The sequence below is a fragment of the Falco biarmicus genome, chromosome 18, assembly GCF_023638135.1.
Source record: "Falco biarmicus isolate bFalBia1 chromosome 18, bFalBia1.pri, whole genome shotgun sequence".
NCBI lineage: Eukaryota > Metazoa > Chordata > Aves > Falconiformes > Falconidae > Falco > Falco biarmicus.
Window position 1 is genome coordinate 6,029,761 of NC_079305.1, and position 23,653 is coordinate 6,053,413.

The 23,653-nt window shown below is 55.3% G+C and overlaps 1 protein-coding gene across 1 annotated transcript; it reads right to left on the reverse strand.

Moving 5' to 3' along the window:
* Nucleotides 1–3,047: 3,047 nt before the first annotated feature.
* Nucleotides 3,048–21,492, reverse strand: SFRP1 (secreted frizzled related protein 1). Its single transcript, XM_056363102.1, has 3 exons — nucleotides 20,699–21,492; nucleotides 14,387–14,464; nucleotides 3,048–5,127 (listed from the first exon to the last, which is right to left on the reverse strand). Exons 1-3 carry the CDS (start codon nucleotides 21,222–21,224, stop codon nucleotides 4,805–4,807), a joined length of 927 nt encoding a protein of 308 aa, XP_056219077.1. The 5' UTR covers nucleotides 21,225–21,492; the 3' UTR covers nucleotides 3,048–4,804.
* Between the last annotated feature and the right edge of the window lie 2,161 nt (nucleotides 21,493–23,653).

Consider the following 23,653-nt stretch of genomic DNA (forward strand, 5'->3'; position numbering starts at 1 on the left):
CTGCTGGGCTTTGCTCCCCTTGATCCCAGCTGTGCACTATCTGCCCCATGTGGCTCTCACATTCCCCAAACCTCTTTGGAGACCTGATGAGTGGCAGGCTGCGCCACAAGACAAAGTCTCCTGGCCTTGGCTCCCGCAGCAAGGATGGATCATTGAGGAGTTTGTGGCTTGGCCTGTGAAAAGCATCTTCCCTTCTCCATGTCCAGAAAGTTACAGCTGTATGGACATACTGGCCTACAGCAGGATGCTCTTTCAGGCTCAGGATCACGGGAGGCTCTGGCAGCATCATCTGGTGTCTGTGGACCGGAGGGGTACCCACTGGCACTGTCCATCACCACTGGTCTTATGGATTCTCATGAACTCAGCAACTGCCAGATTTTGCCCCAACATCTTATTGAAAAGCTATGTCAGTCTTCCCTCAATAAACCAAAACTTTAGCACCGGCAGCATGATGCCCCAGTACTTTTCACTGACATGAAGTCAAAGAGAACAGGACAGTAACAAGAGAGGTTGAATGGCTAAAGGTCTCTGTGTGTAAGAATGCTGAATGCAAGAGCAGAACACACCAAAAAGCTCACGTGAGGATTTCCCTGAACAGGACCAACAGTCTCAATCTTAGCACCTGTGTGCCAAATGATGCCGGTGTCATGCCCAGAGCATCGCTGCTGCGAGCAGGCAGCACACACCCCCCCCGTGGGACCACTGACAGCATCCTGGGGTCTGGCTCACCCCAGCACACCCTCCAGCCAGTCACCCTGCAGCAAAGCACCAATGCAGGTTAGAAAACAACGTGTCTTCGTAAAAAAGGGGAGGGGGGGAACCACACTGTAATTGATTAATTCAGTGATTTTAGTTAAGTGAATATTGATAAATGGAAGAAAAAGCATTAAAAAAACAGAACCAATGTTAGACTTGAAAATAAACATTAAGTCATAACATCAACAACAACAGCCTAAATAATGTAACATTGAACACACTGCTGAAATTTGTTGGGTTAAAAACCAAAAGCACCCAACATTCTCACAGTGTCTGAGCTTTTGTATGTGTCAGAGAAGTGTAAGCTGATGCTGATTTTGCAGAGTCAAGCTTGTTACTGCAGTCCTGAATTAAACCCGCTGGCACTGGGGGTCTCCAGTGCCCCCAGGCATGCAGATTAAGGTGCACTGTGGCTGTGGTGAGGGGTCCCGTGTGGCAGCCTAGCCCCGAGCTGAGGCTGGCTCCTGCCCGTCCATCAGGGCATGCCAACGGGCATCACTGGGCAGACATCCACATGTCAGCTGTAGCCCTCAATGTGTCAATAGCTATTAACTAATTAATGTTCCCTAGAGGAGACAGAGATGTATTCTGGGGAGTGTGAAACTCACTGGACATTTTCTCTTACAGCTTCTTGGAAATGGAGCTGCTTCTGCTTTGCCAGTGCAGGAGCCACCGAACAAGGCAGCGCACATCCACGCCTCTGCAGCAGGAGCATTCACTGGCGCTGGGCACGCACACTGCAACCACCAGACCCTGCTTTCCTCCAAACTCATCCACGCATGCAGGGTCTCCTCCTGGTGCTGTTGTTCTGGTACCTGCCTCCTACTGACTCTACGTTTGCCTTCCTATGGATATATCTGTCAGCCTTTAAAAGGTGCAAGAATGCTCCTAGAAATAAAAAAATCATGCCTGACAGTAATGGAAAACCTCATGCTTTTCTTTGCTGCCAGAGAGGGCTGTTCTCCACAGTGCCAATTTTCACTGTTCTTTTACATTTTCTCTTTCTCAGAACTTCCAAACAGAACAACAGTCCCCTCTCATCTGCCACACTTTTCTAAATTATCTAAAGTTACATTGAAACATAACTGCCTACAACATGATGTTATATCAAACACATTTCTTTTAGTGCTGCTATTTTTATCAAAAGCCTCCAAATACCAAGAGAGCACAGGGGAAGCGGAGTGATGGCCAGTCAACCCACCCAATAGGTCCATGTAGGAGCAGCTGGCAGATCACAAAGCATTTTGGCAAGAGAATGGTAAAATCACTTTCCAGACACATGGAAATGTCCAAAATATCATGTCTGAAATACTACGTGCCAGTCTGCTCAGCAGCTCTGATTGGCCTTCCAAGCACAAATACATGAGGTCAGAGGGGTGTCTGAAGCAACTGATAGAGCAATTAGTAACATTCAATCATATTATGCTTTAAGTACTTAATTACAGTGGTAAATTGTTCTTCCCATGGGTAGCTCCAAGGTGTGGGGTTTCTTCAGCCCCAGGACGCAGCCTGAAGGATCGCACAGTCCTGGTGTGACATCTGCCACCCCAGGGCTGCCATCCCTCACGTCCTGGGATGCACGAGCACCGCAGGCAGAGGCTCCCCAGCAGGCCTGGCCAAGTCCATGGGATGGGGCGCGACACAATTGCAAAGAGCAAAACACATCACTCGTGGGCTCTCTCCTACTACTGGTTTTTCTGAACTACTTGCGCAGAAAAAAAGCACCAGTGGTATTGACAAACTCGTGGACATCGTTTCACACTCTGTATTAAGGAAAAGCCACTGCCCTATTCACTTTACCTGCCTCTGGATTCAAGCTCTCAGGCTCAAGATTCACAGGTGGAAATCAGGCTTTCTGAGCAGCAAAGGCTGCCAAGGGCTGAAAACGGCTCTAAGCACATGTGAACTTGCTTGCTCTTTGATCAGATGCTCCCTGTTGAAATGTGTGTTTTTGAAACAGCAAATCCGCAGCCTGGTACACGGTAGGTTTCTAGAGGTGGCCAACAGGATGCCCACCAGCAGCCCGGGTGACAGCATGAAAACCTCAGCCCAGTTAAGGGTTTAAGCATCCCTCTCATGCACAACCAACTCTCCTGCGCTGCTGCTCGCTGCAGGAGGCGAGCGGGAGGGGAGGGGGCAGAGGGCCCCTGCCCCATCCCTACGGGGCTTCGCCGGGCACCGCCACTGCAGGGCTCTAAGATAACCTCAACAGGTCCTGACTCCAGGTCACGACCTGTTTCTGACCAGGCTGGATCTGCCAGCCTTCCCCACCACTTCACCTCATCAATCCGTGATGTTAAAGCCCATGGTTTATTTATTTCTTTAATTCACTGATAAAGCACATTATCTAAAATGATTAATTTTGCAACAAAAAAACGACACTACTACAAATGGTGGTCTAAGACGACCTAGTGGGACTTTCTACGGAGTTCATGTCCTAAATGCATCTCTCTGTTAGCTGTGAAACATCATTCCTCAGTGTGCTTGGCTTCCTCATGGAATTCTTCTACAATCAAGTCTGTGGCTCTGCCCCCATGTGGGGAATAAACAGCACTCCCAAGGTAAAAAATAATTAATTTACCAGCTTTGAGTGGGGTTGGTTTAAACCTCAAAAACGAGGATTTGTTATTTCACTTAACTGCAATACAACAGGATTATCTCATATTGCAAGATATTAATTCTCTTAGAGTAATAGTGATTGATGAGAACATTGAATAGAAGCAGGATAGTATAATTAACGTGGAGCAATATGGGTCTATGGAAAAGAGAACTTGTCCAATTAACAGAATAATTAATTTCAGCTTAGTCGATAGATGTAATCATTTGGATGCAATGTTCTTTGTCTTTCATAAACTATTTCACCTCATATGAACATGACATTTTGATTAGGGAAAAAAACCAACAACCCACAGAACGATACAAAGCCAAGCTGTCACACATCAAACAGACAAAAACCTAGAAACCGATAGGTCCCACAGCAGCCGCAAAGAGGGAAAGGCAGAGATGATGCATTTCCCACGGTGCTCCATAGGGACAAGTCCTTGGCCTTCTGCAATCGGGTACTTTGCCAGCAGCCTGAAGAAACTATAAAAATATCACTGGTAAAATTAGGGAGTGACACAAGCTGGTGGAGCTGGCCACGAGCTCTCCCCTGATGGGGAGTCCCGGGCTGCTGGGCTGGCCAGCAAACAGTATGCATTTTCATGTGGCTAAAATGGAATTACACGTCTGGGCACAAGCAGCACCAGCCACACGTGCACAGCAACTCTGCCACGAAAAGGCTGATGCAGGAGGTGTGCGGGTGGGGGGCACTCAGCTGCGCTGGGGGTCCGCGCGAGGCCATCGAACGGGGCTCAGGCAGCTCGGCTTGGTATGGCGGGGGCCGGGGCAGGCGCCCCAGTGACACGTTACAAGAGATGCTGGTACGGGAAGGCTCCCCAGTTCAGCCGATCAAGGTATGGACAAGGCCCCCAGGGTTAAGGCTTAAACTAAGCAGGTTCAGACTACAACGGGATGTTTTTACAGTGAGGGCAATTAGCTATTAGGAGGTTGTAACGGGCTCTCCACTACTCATTTATTAACTTTTATAGTGAGGATGGGATATCCTTCTAACTGGCCGGCTCAGGTTCAAACAGGAATTAATTTAGGGTGATCCTGCAGCTACAAAGACAGGAGTAACATGGTCACAAGGGTCCTTTTTGTAAGCGTGTAATCTTTCGACACCCCTCTGCTTGCCCTCTTTACCTGACAGCTGCTATTTAAGTGAATGTACATATCCATACAGCAACAGGTCTTTGGATATTGCGGATGTACATTGTGTGTGACCTCAGCGACTGTCTGGTGCACGCGCGCCATGCCCGCACGCCTGGGCAATCAGGCAGATGCCGGCAGCAGGGAGGTGGGAGGGCTGGGGTCGGCAAGGAAAGCTCCGAGGACATGAGGGAGGAGGAGGGCTCAGCTCCAGCATCCCCACTGCAGAGAAGCGAGACCGAGCCGCCATGCTGGGCTGCGTGAGGTCCAGGTGGTGGCCCTCCCGCCGCCCACCGCATCACTTGAAGACGGACGGAAACGTTGGGCAGTCAGGAGACTTCATCTTCTTCATGAACTTCTTGAACTCTTTGTTCTTCTTGTCCCACTTGTAGATGGCCGTCAGCAGGTACTGGGTCTTCACCTGGCGGCCCATGATGAGGAAGTAGTGGCCCAGGTTGTCCAGCTGATGGCAGGGACAGTCAGCCCCATTCTTCAGGAACAGCACCAGCTTCTTCAGGTTCTTCTTCCGGATGGGCCCCAGCTTCAGTGCCTTCCTCTTCCGTGGGACAATCATCTTGTCCCCATTCTCCTTCTTCACTTCCTTTATGGTCATCTTAAGAGCTGAAAAACAAGCCAGAGAGAGGGGAAAAACAAAACAACTGCTGAGCAGCCTTTGCTAAGCGAGGCTGAGGGCCACCCGTGTCCCCGCATGGCAGCAATGCCCTGCCCAGCCGCAGATGCCCAGTGACCCACTCCCCCCCCGGCAGCTTCCCCAGGCAATGACTTGGCTCACCGACCCTCGCACCTGAAGCAGAGCCATCGCTGTGCCCAGGAGTGCATCAAGGTAAAACACTGATCTCTCCGTTTCCCCTGCCCCAGCAAAGCACAATGGGCACTTTCAGTTTGAGAGGGAGGCTGCTGCAGCCAGTGATATGCTCTTTGCTAGCAAAATGTTAGCTGAGTAAACAAGGTGATTTCCCTGCTCTAGGCGCATGGAGAGACTCTTGAAAGGGCTATTTAAAAGGTCAACTTGGCTTCTCAAGCATTTGTTTGCAGTCACTCCCAGCCCTTAGGTGCTTTCGACACAAGTTCCCAAGCACCAAACACCTCCATGTTCCAGCAGCGAAGCCTGGGAGCCGGTGCCAGAGGCAGCCGCACGCCTGCACCTTCCCCACGATAAGGGGAGTTAATTTGATACAACTTCCACGGAAAGTATTTTCCTCTTCGGGTTCAGCATTTTCCCTGAGCTAATCGCAACCAGAATAAAAAATTAAATTAATGTTCCTTTGCCACAACCATGAAAAGGAATTTAGTATACATGGGAAAAATGATGAAAATGTGTTGTACATTAAAGTATCAGTTCTGTGCCATTTGGCTCTGCCTCATTTTTGGGGAAAAGCACATATGGCCAAAAATTACTAACATATTTCCATCATTTGGGAGTTTACTTCAGAGCTGCAGATAAACAGTGCTCCAATAGGTGATTAATTGCCTGCTGTCCCCTCTCATTTGACTCTCGGAGCATGTGCAGTAGACAGCATGCAGAAGCCTCTGGCTCTGGCAGGGAGACAGATCCCCACAGCACTGTTCCTTGAAGTCTTGCTCTGCTGGAACTTGTAGCAATGAACACACATTGCTTTCTGGATGGCAACTCTGCTCACTGTTCCAGACACAAATGGCAGCAGGACAGCACGACGACAATCCCAAGAAGGCAGCAGTGTCTGTATTGCCCTCAGGCTCCCAGCCACTGCACTGGCAACAGAGGCAACAGTGTTTATCTGCCCATGTGCCAGAAACACCTGCTGTGTATGCCAAGAGCCCTGTCATGTTATACTGTTACTGCACGAGAAAGTAATCCAGCACTGGAAACTTAAGTGAAATTTTCATCCCATCTGTTTTCCAAATTCAGGATGTTTGAGGACCTGAAGAGACACACTTTAAGGAGCTAAAGACACTGAATCAGATCAGTTTGCAAATCTGGAAAACGAAGCAAGTAGTTTTCAGGCAGCTCTAAGCTCCATGACGTTAATTGGGCAGCAGCAGCATCCCTCAATGTGAACCTCAATTTCTTCATCCATTCTGACCTTGAACTCTTGCACTAAGCACACTGGTTTCCAGTGCAGGAGGAACAGCATAACACCAGTAATAAGAGGCTTTTTCAAAATGGCTTGTTTGCAAATTGCTTTGCTGTGATTGCTGTAGATCCTTGTTGCTAGAGGAAGAAAACAACCTGGCAGCTAGCAGAGTTGCTGTTCTACTCCAAGTATCACAGTCTACAGAAGACAAAGAGGGTCTGGTAATCCCGTGCCGTGGGAGTGCACAGCAGCAGTTATCTGTTCGCAAGCCAACGATGCAGGTTCAGGGAGCATGGGAGCCACCCAGGTGAACCATAAATCCAGATGTGAACTAAAAACTCATCCAAACCTCACCTGTGCAAAGCAGTACACAGAATCAAGATCAGATAACACCAAGGAAGACCAACAAGGAGGCTGACAAGGGGTGCAAATAGTCTGCGTAGGACTCTGCTCTTCCTAGTAGCTATGCCCTTCTGGTCATCAGCAACACAGGGAGTTTGCAGCGCTACCCAGGCAAAATGCAGCCAAGGACTACTGAGTTTCAGCTGCCTTGCTGTGGACTAAGGAGTCACACAAACAAACCAAACCAAAATTTAAAAAAAAAAAAAAAAAAAAAAGACATCTGGCTTCCCAGTCCCCCCTTGCTCCCCTACTTGGGCTGTGTTCCTTACGCTCAGACCCGCTTTTGGGGCACAAAAGGCACATTTCGCAGTGGCAGGGCTGGACATGCAGCTCTAACATTTTCCATGCACATCAGGAAAGCATTGTCTGAGGGCACATTTGTTCCCAGCTGCACACCCAGCTCTGAGAGCACACCACCACACAGCAGGAGGCATCCCCTTGGCTTGTGGCTTTTTTAAAACATAAAGGATTTGGCAGGGGGGAACCACTGTGCAACTTGCTGCTGCTGCAGCTCGCCTGGCATCTCCGCCGGCCCTGGGAACACTGCCGCCCCAGCAGCAGGCAGGCAGTGGGGAAAAGGCTGGAGCAGGATGGATTGAGTCTTGGCTCCATGATCTGGCCGAGCCGCCAAAGCAAACAGCTTTCTCCCTGGGAGCCCTGGCCTTTCCTCTCCCTCTGTGTCACGCCAAATCCATCTCAGTGCTGAGTGGAAGAAGAGCCGAAACTGTCCCCGAGACCCCAGGACACGCTTGCTCGCACAGACTAAACCTTCAGCTGTCACTGCCAGGAGGGAGCTGACCCCAGGAAGAGACCTGGAGGGTTATTCATAGCTTGCAAGCGCATGCAGCTCACCCAGCCCAGCAGCTGCAGCCTGCACCACAGCTGCAGGACTGCCCCAGCATTAGCCATAGCACCTGCTGCAGCATCGACCCATGCCACCCCACACGCTGCAGCAGCTCTGCATTGCTGCAGAGGAAGATGCCAGCCGCAAGCCTGTCCTCCCCTTTGCTCTCAAGTGACACATGTTCCAGCACAACCTCTTATCCCACTCACACTCCCTCACTACATTGCAGGCACATCTCCTCACCCAACACACTCAACATCTTCCACTTTCATCCAAGCTCCTGTCAACTGAAGCATCCACTGTGTTCCTGAAGATGCTGGCTGACACGCTCACAGGGAAAAGCCATTGCTCCCTCCACTGCGAGCTCCCTCAGACAGACAGCAGCCTCCGGGGCTGCAGAGAGACCATGAACCTTCCTGTGCACGGGAGCACCAGTGGGACCAGGAGCCAACTCCCAGCCATACCATGAGAGAGGGGATGGCAGAGCAGCCCCGTCCCCTGCTGCTGGCTGGCTGCAGCCAGGACCAGCCATAAAACCAGGAAAGGTCTTTCCAGACAGGCATTGTGCCCTGGTTTCAACTGGGATGGAGTTAATTTTCCTCCTAGTAGCTGGTACAGTGCTGTGTTTTGGATTTAGGATGGGGCTAACGTTGGTCACTGCTGGTTCAGTTGTTGCTGAGCAGCATTTACACTAAGTCAAGGCCCTTTCAGCTTCTCACCCCACCCCACCAGTGAGCAGGCTGGGGGCACAAGGAGTCGGGAGGGGACGCGGCCAGCACGGCTGACCCAAACTGGCCAAAGGGATATTCCACATCATACGACATCACGCTCAGTGTACAAACTAGGAGGAGAGGTGGCTGGGGGCTGCTGCTCAGGAACTGACTGGGCATCAGCGACTCCATTGTGCATCACTTGTTTTGTATATTCTAATTCTTTTATCATTATTATTTTCGCTTCTGTTTCTTTCCTATTAAACTGTATTTCAACCCACAAATTCCACTTCCTCACCACCACCAACTCTGCTGTCCCACTGTGGGGGGAGAAGCAGCTGTGTGGCATTTACACCAGGACACGTTGTCTCAGCTCTGCTCACGACATCACCAGCACTGCCAAGATGCCGAGACGCAGTGCCAGATCCAGCACAGCACAGCACCAGAACTGCAGCCCCTTGGTGCCACGGCGGGAGGTAAGCAGCATCCCCAGGGACGCTGCGCACCCTGCTGGGACAGCCGTGCCCACAGGGTTGGGGACAGGGACAACCCTCCCTGCCATGAGGGACTGGCCAAGCAGGAGTCTCCCCCTCCTGCAGCGAATGTGCCCTGGGGTGTGCGGTGCTCGGGGCAGAGTGGGCTGCTGCACGGCACCAGGAGAGGTTTTACTTTCACACAATGCGTGGTCCCAAAACATCCTCCCTGAGAGCACTGCTGGTACATCTGCTTGCAGGCAAGTCGTGGCAGGAGACCTCCAGCACATGCCGGCATCCAGCCACCCACTTCAAAGGCTCTTCCCAGCAAACACAGAAGTGAAAGCATTAGTCAGGCTGGGAGGGAAAAGACAAAACACAACAAAGGCAAATTTCAGGATTTAATTCCGGACACAACAGCTCTCAGCTATGCCATTTCCAACAGCAGAAAATTCTCCCAGAGTGCTAAAGCCACACTTGCCCTTGCTCAGCCCTAGCGTTGAAAAGCTGCTGTCTGCCCCTGCACAAGCCACTCAACTAGCACTGCCATGGCTGGGAGAGCCAGCACCGGCACAGACCCTTTCAGCAGACACTGCCCACTGCCACAGCGAGCTGCCAGCAGGAGAATCAGATGTAGCTGAACTGCCCTCAAACAGCACAGAGACTCCTTCAAAGTGCCTGCAGGCACCAGCCGGCAGCTACGGCCAGCTTTCCCCCAGCATCCTTGCTCCTGATGCAACACCGCAGCATCAACCAGCCCTTCCTTCTCCCAAGGCATCGTCCAGCAGGACCAGGAGTGCTGGAGATATAAAAATGTCTTTTTTTATTTCTACTAATACGAAACAGGGTATATGAAAGTGTTTGCTCACTCAGAGTGAAATTACTTTTGGCAGCAGCAGCTCCAAGAGCAGCGAAGGCCCCACAGAGCTGGTCGGGGTCCAGCCTGACAAAGCACAACTCACATTTCATCACTCCAAACAATTCTTATTGATGTCCCTACAGCTCCAACTTCCAGTCCCAGCGTGAGGAAAGAGGAAACGCAGTCTCGCAGGCAAACTGGGAGCACCAACTAAGTGCCGCCCGAGGGCAACGCGCCCTCCTTCCCTGACACCAGCACCAGGGCTCCGGGACCCTCTCTGCCTCTCCAAGGGCTGCTGTACCTGGGTTGGCCACACGCTGTGATGCCCAAGCCCCTGCACCCTGCCCACTGCCCACCACCATGCACCCACCATGACTGTGCCCCACCGGCACCCCCAGTCCCTCTTTTTCAGCACGCAGCAGCCTGGGAGTGGGACGCCATCCCTGCTGTTCTCCTGCCTGCATGGGCAGGGGCCTCACACCGGCACTTCAGGGGCAGGGAAGGGAATATGAGAGAAGGGAAAGCTCTACTGTTCCTTTGGCCTCACTGCTCCTTCCTTTAGAAATCACTCAGGAGGAAACCTGCCAGAAGACACATTAGGGCTGTAACAGGAGAAGGCTGCAGGCAAGGAACTGTCAGTCACGGGATAAAATAAACAGCATGTATTGATTGTACTGCAGTCTCCAGTGCAGTGAGAGAAGCCTGTTCAGCAGGATCCCCTCAGACCCCAGAGAAAGGGCAGAAACAATAAATAAAATCACCAAGAGAAACAGACAGAGGAATGAACTCCAGGGCCAGGCCAGCCTGCACGAGGAGCAAGAAACAAACCCTGGCTGCAGCCCAGGGCAGCTGGGGGAGGCGGCTGTGGGGGCACAGGAGGGCCACCTCGCACTTCATCTTGCAACCCATCGCTGCCCCAGCACACCAGAGCTGCCCCAAAACCTATGCTGCACACCCGGCCCAGCCCCCCAGGCTGGTCCGTGCCCCCGGTGAGGATCCCTGCACCACTCGCTGACACCCCCTGCTCTGCACTCCCACAGCCCCGCTCTAAGCCACAGGCGACACTGCTGCTGCCCACTCCCAGCCCTGGCACCCAGGGAGGCAGGCGTGGAGCAGCACTCGCACAGCCAGAGGTGCAACAGGACCTTGCTGCACACCACAGGGACGGGAGGCTGCTGCTACAGCAAGGAAATGAGCAGCAAACGAGGTAGAATGCTGGGAGCTGCATGCAGAGATGCTGGGTCAAAAATGTTCCCCCCTTCCTAGGGGCACTTGGCTCGTGCTTCCAAGGAGAGAGTCAGGGCAGAGAAGAGAGGAGGCAGCTCCTGCATGCTGCTGAAATAAAGAAAGGAGAAGCTAACCTCCAAGTGCCTCCGGCAGTGCTGACCCAGGTCCCCTCCACCTACAAGCAGGACAGCCACAGTAGCAGGCAGACAGTGCTGAACACTTCACTGCAGGTACAGGAGCGCACACCACTCCCACAGTGCGGCTATCACACAGCCAGCCCCAGCCAGAGCCATGCGGCCAGCAAGACATGCTGCCACCCCAGAGCTGCATGGCTCTGAGGAGCTGCCAAGCTGCCAGCAGCCCAGCTGGGAGCAGCGATGCCCCAAACCAGCACTGGGAACCCACATTCACCACTGCTCAAACAAATGTCAACCCAGAGTCTTGCTGGCCCATGAGGCTGGCAGGCTCCTGGAACCCCTCTGACCCCCAAGCCATCTCCTGGGCCAGGGAAGAAAGGTCGCTTTTCCTCACAGCCTTCCTGTGTTCACAGCTGGATGCAGCTCTCTTCCTTTGCTGTCCTCGAGACTGGCATCGCTCCCAGGGCCATTACACAGCCACCTCCTGCCCTGGCACGTCTGCATATCAGCGGTGGGCAAAGTGCTCCTTGCATCTTGTCTGTAATGAGCCACCGGGATGCAAGTGAAACCCACAGTAACATTACTGCGGGAATCAGCACAGGACCCACCAACAGCTGCCCTGTGCAGCACACATTAGTTTAAACATTTATTGTATGTGTCTGGCTTTGATGAAGATCTGTAACCTCTCAGCTGCCAGTGTTTACCTTGGTGGATGTGCATGAGAAACCTCAGTCTGAAGGGTTGGGAGTTTATTTTAGTGCCAGATAAACAGCTCTCCTTGAGAAATCACCCCATGACAATAACCCCCCAAGACTAAACAAAGATCCAAGGGCCACGCACTGTGCTTTGAGAAAACTTCCAGAAGTCAATGCCTCCTCTGCTGGCTGCTCTCCACCACTGGGACATCCCGAGGAGCACCCCTGCACTGCCTTCACTTCCAGGGCACAGGCAAGACACAAGTCACATCTCTCCCCTTGCTGCAGCTCCCCAGCTGGCTACAGACCGGGCACGTCTGGAGGCAGCACTACGTGCACGCAGAACCCTCCTGGGTGGCGGAGGGAAAGCACAGTGACAGAAGGAAGAAAACAACAAATGCAGCTGCATGAAGCCTACACCACTGAAAATCCATGCCAGTGAGTTCCCACCACAACCGAGTCTGATGACCTCTGCTGCTCGTGGCGCACAGTAACACTGTCTCTGGCCACTAGCCACAGCCCTACCCAGGATGCCACCTGCCAAGAAATACTTCCATCCTCTACATGCTGTCACCACAAAATTTCCCAATGACCAACTTATTCTGTGGGCAAGCCAATGTCACAAGCCGCTCCACCAAGGCTGTGAATACTTCTGGTTTGGCCTCCTCTTTCCATTGTGTAACTGTCCCAGAGCACGAGGAGAATATTTAGCAGCTTAGGCTGATGACAAGCATGCGGTTAAGCTTGTATTTCCCTCCCCAGCACTTGCCCACCAGCAGGACGCTGCCTTGGGTTGCTCATCGCGCTCCTCCGGGGAGGCGACAGGTATTGCAGTGACCTGTCAGCAAGGGAGCCGCTGCTGCCACCCAGCTGGTGCCCCCCATTCCTCCTGCAGGACAGGGGTCCCTAAGCCCAGAGCCTCTGGGCTGGGGCGATGCCTCTGTGCCACTGCAAACCCAGGCACCGGCCCCTGCCCAAACCAGGTGCACTGGTCCCAGAGGCTGCTCGCTCTCCCCCCGCCAACTGGGAAGTTCTCTCGAGTCTCACCCCATGGACATGGTGGGGCAGAGGCAGCTCCTGTTCATCCCTCATCTCATGCCTGCCCGGGACTGAGCTCAGAACACACCAGCTCACCCGCCTCCGAGTGCTCAGCCCAACAACCGGGCAAGCAGCACCCCCGGCTCCCCAACCACATCGAATCCACGTGTCCACTACCCGATGCAGGCAGAAGTACACACATTCCTGGGAAACTATTACATGGGTGTTCCTGTTGATGCTTTTCCCTGTTAGAAAAAGTCTGTGCTGAACTTAGGACTTTTGGCATACCAAGTCTGCAGGAGAGTTGAGAATTCATTTCCAGCAGAAAGGGTAATACACCAGCATGCAGAGCTGGTTTGGGTTTGCATAGCACACTTTGGCACAGGGCGCATTCAAGTGCTAATCCCCAAGGAATGCACACCTTGTTCAATATGCCTTTAATAACCTTCCGGGAAAGTTACATACACCAGCAAGGATGTCAAAACCAGTTAATTCTGAGTTTGATCTGAGAAAGCTAATATTTTTCTCTGCAATACCTTTTTTTTTTGAAATGAAGTTCTGTTTACCTATGATTGCCTGACTTACTTACTCAGTCCTAATATATTTAGGAGACAGCTTTCAAGTAGCTCTGCATTTTTTAAGCTCACTGCTTGGCCCTAGCTAGAACAAGACTGGCTTTGGGGTTTTACACCTAGACTTGACAAGAGCAGCGTAACTTTTGCTAAAAAGAAACCCAGCAGCACAAGCAGTCAGGAAGGAGGAGGCTGGTTTGCTCCTTCATGATCGCAAGCAGAATAAGGGTCCATGCTATGCATCATTCCTGCAAGCACACATGGGCACAGGAACACCAGGGTTAAGTTATGAACCCCACCGAGCTCACCAAAGAACAGGCACTGCCACCTCTGCTCCATCGCCAGACTCCAGACCAACACCATCTGGCACTCCGCTCGCAGCAGTGGGGCCTCGCAGCCTGCAGCATTGCTGCTTCCACAGGTGAGCCCACGCTCCGGCCTCGTCCCCACTGGAGCTTCACCAGGCAAGGCAGGAGGGATGCTCAGCTCTGTGGCCAAGGCGATGCAGGAACACAGGCACCACCGCCAGGACCCTGCCTTCCCGGTCCCGCTGTCCCGGTTCCCGGGTGTGCTCGGCTGCAGGAGCCAGACCCATCCTAGACGCATCCAGTCCCGTCCCGGACACGGCCAGACCCATCCTGTCGCCTGCCTCCGCGCACCGACACTGACATCTAGAGGCACAGTGGCCTTGCCTTGGGGAAGGACAGCAGCTGCCCACGGGTAGTGTGGCCACACTGCTCTTGGAGCGGGCAGGGAAACGCAGTGGTCCAGGATCCGGCCCACACAGGAGCCACGCTGCCCTGTGGTCCCCAGGAAAGCCCCCCCATGCCCCCAGCGCTCCTCCTTACCAAACTCGCTGGCACACAGGTGCTCCACGATGGCCTCCGACTTCATCTCATTGTCACAAGGGGGACACACAGTCGTTCCTGGAAAGAGGAGAGAAGAGGTGGTGAGGAGCCAGCTCAAGAAGCACCACAGAGCCAGGCTGCCTGTGCTGTCAGACCACTGCCCTTGAGGGGGGCACATGCCCAGGCACCCTGCCATGGGCGTCCCAGGTCCCAGCCCCACAGGATGACAACCTGCCAGGGGTCAGGAGCCATCCACCAGCTCACAGGGCAGCACTGACCACGGGCAGCCTCCTGCCAACCCCGCTGCAGCACTGCCAGTGGCCCCAAGGCCGGGCACAGGCAGGGGCAGGCAGCTGCCAAGAGTGAGAGGACAGCGCTGGCACGGAGAGCAGTTTTCAGGGCCAGGCACTCAGCTGAGGGGAGCTACTCACTGCAGGGCATGGCCCACAGCCCACTGACGTGCCCTTCCCACGGCGTGCCAAGGCAGGCATGCGGTGCCCGAGCCTCGGCATGGCAGGGACACAGTTCCCCAGGGATGGCTCAGGCACCAAGGGGCTGCCCCAGCCAGGAGCTACCCCAGAGCTCAGGGCGGCTCAGGACTGGCACGGCCCAGCTCAGCACAGGTTTCCCCTTGGTGCCAGGGACCACCCTGCAGGCTGCCCAGGCATCGCATGGCAATGCACGCCTCGCCTCCCTCCATCCCACCCTGCCCCAGAGTGGCAGGGGTTGTTGATGGACCCACACATCTCTCCCATGCATTGCCCCCCTCCAGAAGCCACTCCAGCACAGCCCCAAGAACGGACATCTTCTCTTTTTTTGTTTTCAACCCAGCTATACCACAGGCCTGCGGGGGGTGGGGGGAGAGGCGGCATGACATCCTCCTCAGGAGATTTCATCGGGAACCATCATGGGAGGAAAGCTCGCTTCACCCAGAGAACAAAAAAATCTGTTTCCAGGTTTCTATCTCCAGCCAGAGTGGAGACCACCCAGCAGCACAGACGCAGATTTGTGCTACTGGCGGACAAATTTATTGAGCTGGGAGATGCTGCTTCTGTTCCTGGTCCAGCAGAACAGAGGGCTCTTTCCCACACAAGGGAGTTCCTCTCAGGGACAGTGCTGCAGCAAAACATCTGCTGGTTCCTACATGCAGACAGAGTGCCCACCCCTTCACAGCCATCAGCCAGGCCAGCAAAACCTGCAGCATGGCTGGACAGAAAAAAACAGAGGGGTCTCCAAAAAAGAGGGGTGCAGAGCCAGAACAGCCGTTGAGGGAGGCACAGCCACGACCCGCGCCAACCACAGAGCTGAGTCTCCTCAGTCACAGACGCCACACAGGGTTTCAGGCAAGACATTTGCTTTCTGTGGCTTGCTCTTCCCCTCTCACCCACCCTCCCCAAATCTGTTCTGTGCCAAATGCTAATCCCTGGGGTCATGCACCACGTCTTTATTAATTACACATGCAGAGCAACTGGCCTTCCAATCACCCTGATGTGCAAGTCACAAGGCAACCTTCCCAGCACCTGACACCTGACTTGGTCCTGCTCCCAGCACTCCATACCTGCAAGAGCCACCATCACGGGGGCAACCTCCCCTTCCAAAAAACTAGCACGCAATTGCCACTTTTACAGTCTTCACATAGAGTGACACAGGCAGAAGACGGCCTTTGGGGACATGATGTCCCCAGCACTTTATTTTTAAAATCATCAGTCAGAATATTTCCATCCAGGCTGCACATTTAATGAGCTCATGATGAGGGAGAGGGGATGCTTGCAGGAGGGTGACAGCCCCAGTGGTCTGTCTCTGCTGCAACGCCAGGAGTTAGTTACTGTGCTGGGGACCACCCTCAGGAGCGAGAGGGGCTACCTGCCACGCATTAGCTCATCTCTGCACATCCCAGTGTGCAAAGCACTTAAATGTGCCTCAGCAGCCAAAGTGTATGCTGAGAGACTGGCCAAGCCTACACAGGCCAAACACCCTAAAAGCCACTGCTGCTTTAAGCAGTCCACCCTAGGAGCTTTCCAGGCAACTAAAAGAAAAAAAACCTCGTTGCTCCCTTGTGAAAACACAAGCTTTGTTTTAGCTGTGTTACAGCAGCCCCTGGGAACGCTCCGGCACACCCGGGATGGCAGGGATCCCTGCCTCGCCAAGGGCCTGGAGCCAGCAGCATCCTGCGCAGGCTGGAGCTGCTGCAGCCAACCTGGGCAGCCCCTCCAGGGGCAGCGCGCCCACCCTGCTCCCCTCCAGCACATGGTGCACCCCTGCCAGCCGCAGCTGGCGCGCCTCTCGCTGCAGAGGGGATGCTGCCCCACAGCCCTGCTGATGCCCAAGCAGGGCAAGCGCTGCCAGCGGTCCAGCACAGCTCCAGCTGCAGCCTCACCCACGCACACATTGCACTGCCGGGCTGCCACAGCCCTGTGCCAGGGTAAAGCCCCTGGCATGCCACCCCATGTCAGGACGACCCCTGTGGCTTGGTGAGCAGCAGCAGGCACCCAGTGCCCAGCCCAGCTGCATGTTGGGCAGCTCCACGAGCAGGGAGCACCCTCCAGCCCGGCCTCCCGCAGCCCTGCTGCAGCATGGCCCTGCCTGCACCGCTGCCCAGGGACACTGTCCCATGCCAAGGGGAAGGGAAACGCTTCTCTCCTATGGGACGCCTTATCACACCAAGTCAGGAACACGAATGCCAGGGGCCCAGTCAGCTCCTGCACAGCTCCACACCCCAGGAAGACTGCTGTTCTGTGGAGCCACAACTATCCCGAAACTGCCTGCTCTCCCACCCCTGCTGAGGCATCACAGCCAACGTCCTCCAGCCCACAGCACCATCCAGCACCTCACCTTCCCCTTCTCGCACAAGCCCAGGCTGAAGGAGCCAACAAGAAGCCCGGCCATGATGCGGGTCCCCGGGCTCAGGCAGCCCCGCTGCAGCAGCCCAGAGGCAGCCACGGCAGCAGGCGCACAGCACCCCGTGGCACAGCCCCCTGCTCCCTAGCTTGCTGCGGTTCGGCTAAGGCCCATTTTCTGCAGATGACAGCTCTGCTCCAAGCACAACCTTAGCCTGCTTCCAGCTCGCTTTTCCCCTGCTGACCATTTGCTAATGCCTGGCTTCAGAGCCAGCTTACTCTAGGGGTAGGAGAAGGAATGTGTAATGCTATATTAATCTGCAACTCCCCTGATGCATCCTGTGGGCCTGCAGGCTTTACCGCCTTGTGCTTAAGCAGAAAGGAATTCAGCAGGTCAGCTCTTTGAGAGGCAGAAACAAATCCCAATTTCGAGGTGTTAATGGGGAAAAAACACTGAAAGGGTTCATTCTTATTAGGGCCCAGAGAAAATGGGGGACACTGCTGGGTTCTGACCCTCTTTGAATCAACAGGAAACACACCCCAGTGCCCAAGACCAAAGGGGCTCCAGGAGCTGGCGCTGACGGAAAACGTGCGCAAACTGCAGGCAGGGTCTCAAGTGGCAGAGACCCCAGCGGAGGGAAGGACCCGCATGCACCAGGACAAGGGCTGAACCACAGCAGCAGAAGTGCACTCACCTAGAGGCACCCCTCGTCAGCAGGCAAAGCACCCCGGGCACCTCACCGGCTCCAGTCCCTGGCATTGCTCACAAATCTTCTGTGAAGCACGGAAGCAGGAGCACCAGTGCAGGAGACCTGGCTGCGTTGGTTTACATTACACCAGTGGTCATAATTAACTTTGTTTGCTCTGTTCACTCTAAGCTGTTTTGAGGCACGAGCATCCCAGGGCACAGCGTATGTGGCACACGGAGCTTCACCAGCCAAAGGCTATTCATAGGAGAATATGCCACAAACCAGCATTAATGTCATGTAACTGGCACACCTAAGAGCAGCGGGGCCAGCCTTCTCACCTTGAAGAAGGTGTTTTCTAGCAAGGTGGCCTGTCCCCTCACAGGGAAGTGCCCCAACCAGTGCAATGGGCACAGAGAGCTTGCCCCAACACCTCTGGAGCTGCTGGGGCTCAGCTGCAGCTTGTGCAAGAGTTTCCTCTTGAAACACTTTCAAGCAGCCAGGGGACATGAACACGGCTGCTTGTACCTTCCACTGAACGCTGAAGAGAAGGCACATTTGCACAACAATTTAAAAGACAGATTTTCTGTAAACATTCCTGCAAACAAATTGCTCATTTAAAAGTGCTTGGGACATAGGTTTTGTGAAGCCATTTAGCAGACACTGGTTTATCTGTGTGACTGCAATACTCACCCAGCTCTGATTTACATTCAAAGAACAAGTTCATACACCCTAAAGCCTGTGCAGAACGAGGCCTCTCTGTACCCCAAACAGGACCAGCAACAGACCCACAAAGGACTCAAACCTTATGTAATTCCTTGTAATAAAGTCATTTCAGTGATGCCTGTGAAGGACAGCATGGTACCCAAATACTGGGCTGATGGGCACGTTAGAAGGCCAGTAATGTCCCACCCCAGTGCTGCTGTCAAAACAGATCTGAAAGGTGATCAGAAAGTTCATTGTTAAACTGCACAAGGGAAAACTCAGCAGATGCTGCTCATCTAGAAGACTGTTCCCACGTCTTGGGTCGTTAACATCTCTAAAATGAATGACCAGCAAACAGCTCAAACTCCATTTTGGACCTTGGAAGGGGCAGCTGTACAGCCAGCAGCTCAGACCCACCTGCCCCAGGAGCACGCTTGGCTGCAGGTCCCTGGGGAATAAAAGCAACCTTTGTACCCACATCACAGGACGCGGCTGCGGTCTTGACCAAGGGTCTAGGTTCACACAGGACAGATGATTTTAGAGCCTTCCTGGAAAACAAAGAGTTTCCTCCAGCAATCACTTCAGTAACCTCAAGCCACGGCGAAGAAGCCAGCATAGCTGAGTTGCCATCAGTGCCGTGCAGGGAGAGGCTGGGTCCCTGGGAGCGAGAGCAGCCAAACCTCACCCCCGGCCCGGCACAGGCTTCACACCTCACCTGCCTCTGGATGCCACTGCCAAGACACAGCAGAGGTTTCCTGTACAGCCGTGGCAGGTGTCGAGCCGGTGTCCCTCCCTGCCTGCCCGCAGCGGCCGCCCCATCCCGCTCCAGTCCTGCTCCAGTGCCACTCCAGCTGTCGCTCTTGGGCTCCCTCCACATGCCCCGTGGACGCCCCCAGGGTGTCACCCGTCTGCCGCAGCATGCACTCCCTTCCTGCCGCGTAGCTGAGGGGCTCCCTGAACACAGACGAGCGGGTAATACTGCATGGTCCCCGGCAGGCTGGACGAGGGCTCCCAGCTGAGCACAGCATAAAGCCTTTGTCTGTAAAGGTAACTGCACACGAGCTGCCACTGCCAAGAGCGACCTTCCCTCCAGGAGAGCTCTGGACACAGTGCGGAAGCCACCGCAACAGCTCAGCCCTACGTGTGGCTCCCCCATCCCTCAGCTCCTCCTGAGCGCCTGCACTCCCCGTGAAATCAGGAGTGCCCATCCCTTCCAATGAAGCTCCAGACACAGGAAAGCATTGCACTCTTTTATAGCCCCCTGCCTTCTCCCTCTACAAACACCCCTCCCACCCACCTTCCAAAGCATTCTGATGCGGAACGCCAAAGTAGTATTTATTTTAAGTCTTCAGCAACAAGCCAGACTCATTGTAACTCACACAAACAATCCAGTCTGGCACCAAACAGATCTGTCAGGCGTAACGGAAACAACCAAGAACCACATCCACTTTCCCCAGTTGTTTCTTGAGAAGCTTCTTGCCCCATCACCAGTGGGCAGCCCACCTGAGAGGGCAGGGCTGGATTTCCACCACACACACAGCCCCCGGCTGTCCAGACTCCAACCGCAGGACTGCGTGGGAAGCCGGGTACCCCCCCCAGGATTACTGTCACTACTTACTCCATTCAGGCAGTGCTTTCTGCCATGCGGGACCACACGTCCTACTGCTGCCGAGAACGGCAGTGAAGGAGTTGTGCTGGGGAGAGAAACGGCTGCCAGGGCGGTGCAGTGCCTGGAGGACGGAGGGTGGAAGCCCTGGTCCATCAGGGGCTGGAGCGCAGCCCTGGCGCCGTGTGGGGGGTCACAGTGCTGCGCACCCTGCCTGCCCTGGCACTGTCTGCCCCCAGGCTCAGCTCTGAGACAGAGGTGAGGAGCTGGCAGCGTGTCCTGCCTTCCGCGGGACAGGAGCGCCGGCAGAGTGCATGCAGGCTGGAGGAGGGTTGCTGCCAAGAAGCAGAGTTCAGGTGAGCCTCCTCCTGCTGCAAGACCCATGTCAGTCCCACACGGCCCCGCCTGTGCTAACACCTGCCCCACCAGCTCAGAGAAAAGTGCTGGGAGCAAGGCTGCGGTGCTGGTCATGCCTTACCTTTGGGCCTGGAGACCTCGGTGGCGTTGGGGGCCGTCATGGCAATGCAGACATCGTCCTGGGGAAACTGGTCACACTTGAGCATCTCAGGCCAGAAGAAGCCGAAGAACTGCATGACAGGCTCACAGGAGTCACGCACGGCCTCACAGAGCCAACGGCACGGGTAGACCGGCCGGTCCAGGCAGACAGGGGCGAAGAGGGAGCAGAGGAAGACCTGGGTGCCCATGTGGCAGTTCTTGTTGAGCAGCGGCACCCAGCTGCTCGCCTGGTGCTTCACCTCAGCCATGGTCTCGTGGTCCAGCAGGTTGGGCAGCACCATCTTGTCGTAGCCCACACTGTGGCAGAGCCGCAGGTCGGCAGGGATGGCCACACACTGGTGGGGCTTGGCGTAGAAGCGCCCGCCGGGGTAGGGGCCCAGGTCGGACTGGTAGCTGACATAGTCGTACTCGCTGGCCCCGCCGCACGCCAGCAGCCCGGCGGCCAGCGACACCAGCGCCCGCAGCACGGCCCCCCGCCTGCCACCCATCGCCGCAACCACCGACGGTGGCCCCGACGGCGCCGACCGCCGCTCCCCGCCCGACGTCCGCTGCCGGCGGCCGCGCCGGGGACCTCCCCCGCGCCCCCCGCCGATGCGCCCTGCTCGGGGCCCCCACCTCCGCCCGGGGCGCCGACTCGCTGCCCCTCCGTTCGATGCCCGCCGCCGGCAGCCCACCCACCCCCGTGGGGCGCCCGCAGCCGCCGCTGCCCCGCCGAGCCCAGCAGCCCGCTCCCGCCGCCACTCCGGCCCCGGCCCCGGTCTGGCCGCGCCGCGCCGCGCCGCGGGTTTGTGAGCCCCCGGCAGCCAATCAGGGCGGCGCCGCCCGCCGCGCGCTGGCCCTCCGGTGTCAATCAGCGGCCCCGGGAGCCAATCCCGCCCTGCCCTGGCCCGGCCCGCCCCGCTCGGCCCGGCCCGGCCCCGACGGCGCCGCGCCTCCGCGTCCGGCGGGGAGCACCGCGGCGGGCACCGGGAGGGCAGCGGCTGCCCCGCAGGCTGCGGCGCGGCTCCGACGGCCCCGGCGCCCGAGCGGGCGCTTCTCCGCGCCACCTGCAGCGCGGGCTGCAGGCCGGAGGGAGGCGCCGCGCAGCCCTGGCCCCCCGGGGCGCCGGAACGGTGCCGTGGGCGACTAGCCGGGGCTCGGGGGCAACGGGAGACCCCGGGCGTGGGCGGGTGAGGGTCGCCCTGCGCGGCTGGTTCCCTCGTGGGCGGCCCGAGCGCCGCGGGGCCGCGGCAGGGAGCGCGCCCGAGGCGGAGCAGCTCGGCGAGAGCCAGGCGCTCCTGGGAAACTTTTGCAAGGCTGCAGATGTTTCTGAGAACCTGAACTGGGCCGCGCAGACCTCATTTCCCTGTGGACAAATTCCAACAAAAACTGTGGTATTTGCAAAAAAAAAAAAAAAAAAAACAAACAACAAAACCCACCAAAAAAAAAAACCACCACCAAAAAAAACCCAACCAAAAAAAATACAAACCCCGGAGAAAGAAAGAGTTGGTCTGTTTCTTAAAGAGGTATCACGCCTGGGAAACCTGGCTCCAGTCCTAAGGGAAGCAGAAGCTGTGCAACAGCAGCATCCACTATTCCCTCAGCAGCAGTGCCAGTCCCTCACCACCCTCTGCAAGTAAAGGGCACGTGTGAAGCAGGGCAGCAGTGCTGCCTGCCATGGGTCCAGAGCTTCGTGCAGCGACTGGCACCTTCTCGCAGCGGGAGCCATACCACAGCAAGCCTAGCAGCTTGCAGCACAGCTGTACATCCCGCTCGGAGACAAAGCAGGAGATGCTTGGCACAGCACAGCCCTGCTGGGGAGACGACTCGAGTGTGCCCATGGGCAGGCACAGAGTGCTGCGCTCCCGAGGGCCTGCAAAGACTCGGTGCCCTCCAAAGCCAGGAGCTGGACATGTTGGAGATGGTGGCTGTGAACCTACCCAGGCGCCAGCGTGGGCGTGCAGTCCTACGGGTGCTCGACGGGCAGAGCAGGGCACCCCTCGCACAAGCCAGGCAGAAGGAGCTGTCTCAGTCCTCGTGCCACAAGATGTGGCCGTTGGGCAGCTCTGAGCCCCAGTGCCCACATGCCCTCGTCCACTGGAGCTCTCCTGCGCTCCCTCCTCTGGGCTCACACAAAGCTCCCGTTACTGCTGCAGCCTTTTGCTTAAACAGCTTGAGCTATTTAATACAGGAACTACACCTCATTGAGAGGTAAATGGAAGAGGCTCTGCAGCCTGGAAGCTTGAAAGAGCCACTTTCACCTGAGGGCCAACAGAAGAGAGAAGCCAGTTAGCACCGCTAATGAAGTGGAGAATTCAGCAGTAAACAAGAGAAATCTTTGCCATGAGGTGCCAGTAGCTCAGTGAGAGGCAATTGGATGGAGCAGGACCTCTGCTGCTGCTTGGGCTCAGGAAATGGTAGCAAAGCACTGATCACCGTTTGCACCAAGAAACAGCTGCAAAATGGACTTCTCAGCCTGGGAAATTCTGACAGTCTAGCATTTGCTTTTACCAAAATCAGTTTAGAAACACAGAAATACCTTATTTTGAGAATGTAGAAAATACTGTAGTGCCCTAGTAGCATGCTCTAGTATGGTACACGGAACAGGGCACTGATCTGCTCGAGGGCCGTTTGGCCACATTTCTCTCAAGAATCTGTATTTGCACCCAAGTGCTACATCCTCAGGTATGAGTCTCTGGTCCAGAACGTGACCCCTGCTCATCTTGAGCCCCCAGAACCAAATTGGGCAAGTAACTCCATTTTCAATTGCAAGATCATAAGAAAGTCTCAGAGCCTCTCCATTTCCAGCATGGCAATGGGCATGATTTACTTGGCAGTGCTGTAATCCTTCTGTTCCAGGCTGACTAGTGTGATGTGTGATAGAAACATCATAGGTGAGCAGGCAAGATGAGGATTTAGGAGAGAAACTCCTGTTAGA

Bases quoted from the DNA above. Each gene is read 5' to 3' on its own strand.
- SFRP1 (XM_056363102.1), bottom strand. From the start codon at position 21,224: ATGGGTGGCAGGCGGGGGGCCGTGCTGCGGGCGCTGGTGTCGCTGGCC. The intron at 14,465-20,698 runs GTAAGGCATGAC...TCCTCTTTCCAG, and splicing joins CGAGGTCTCCAGGCCCAAAG to GAACGACTGTGTGTCCCCCT. The intron at 5,128-14,386 runs GTAAGGAGGAGC...CTTGTTTTTCAG, and splicing joins CCTGTGTGCCAGCGAGTTTG to CTCTTAAGATGACCATAAAG.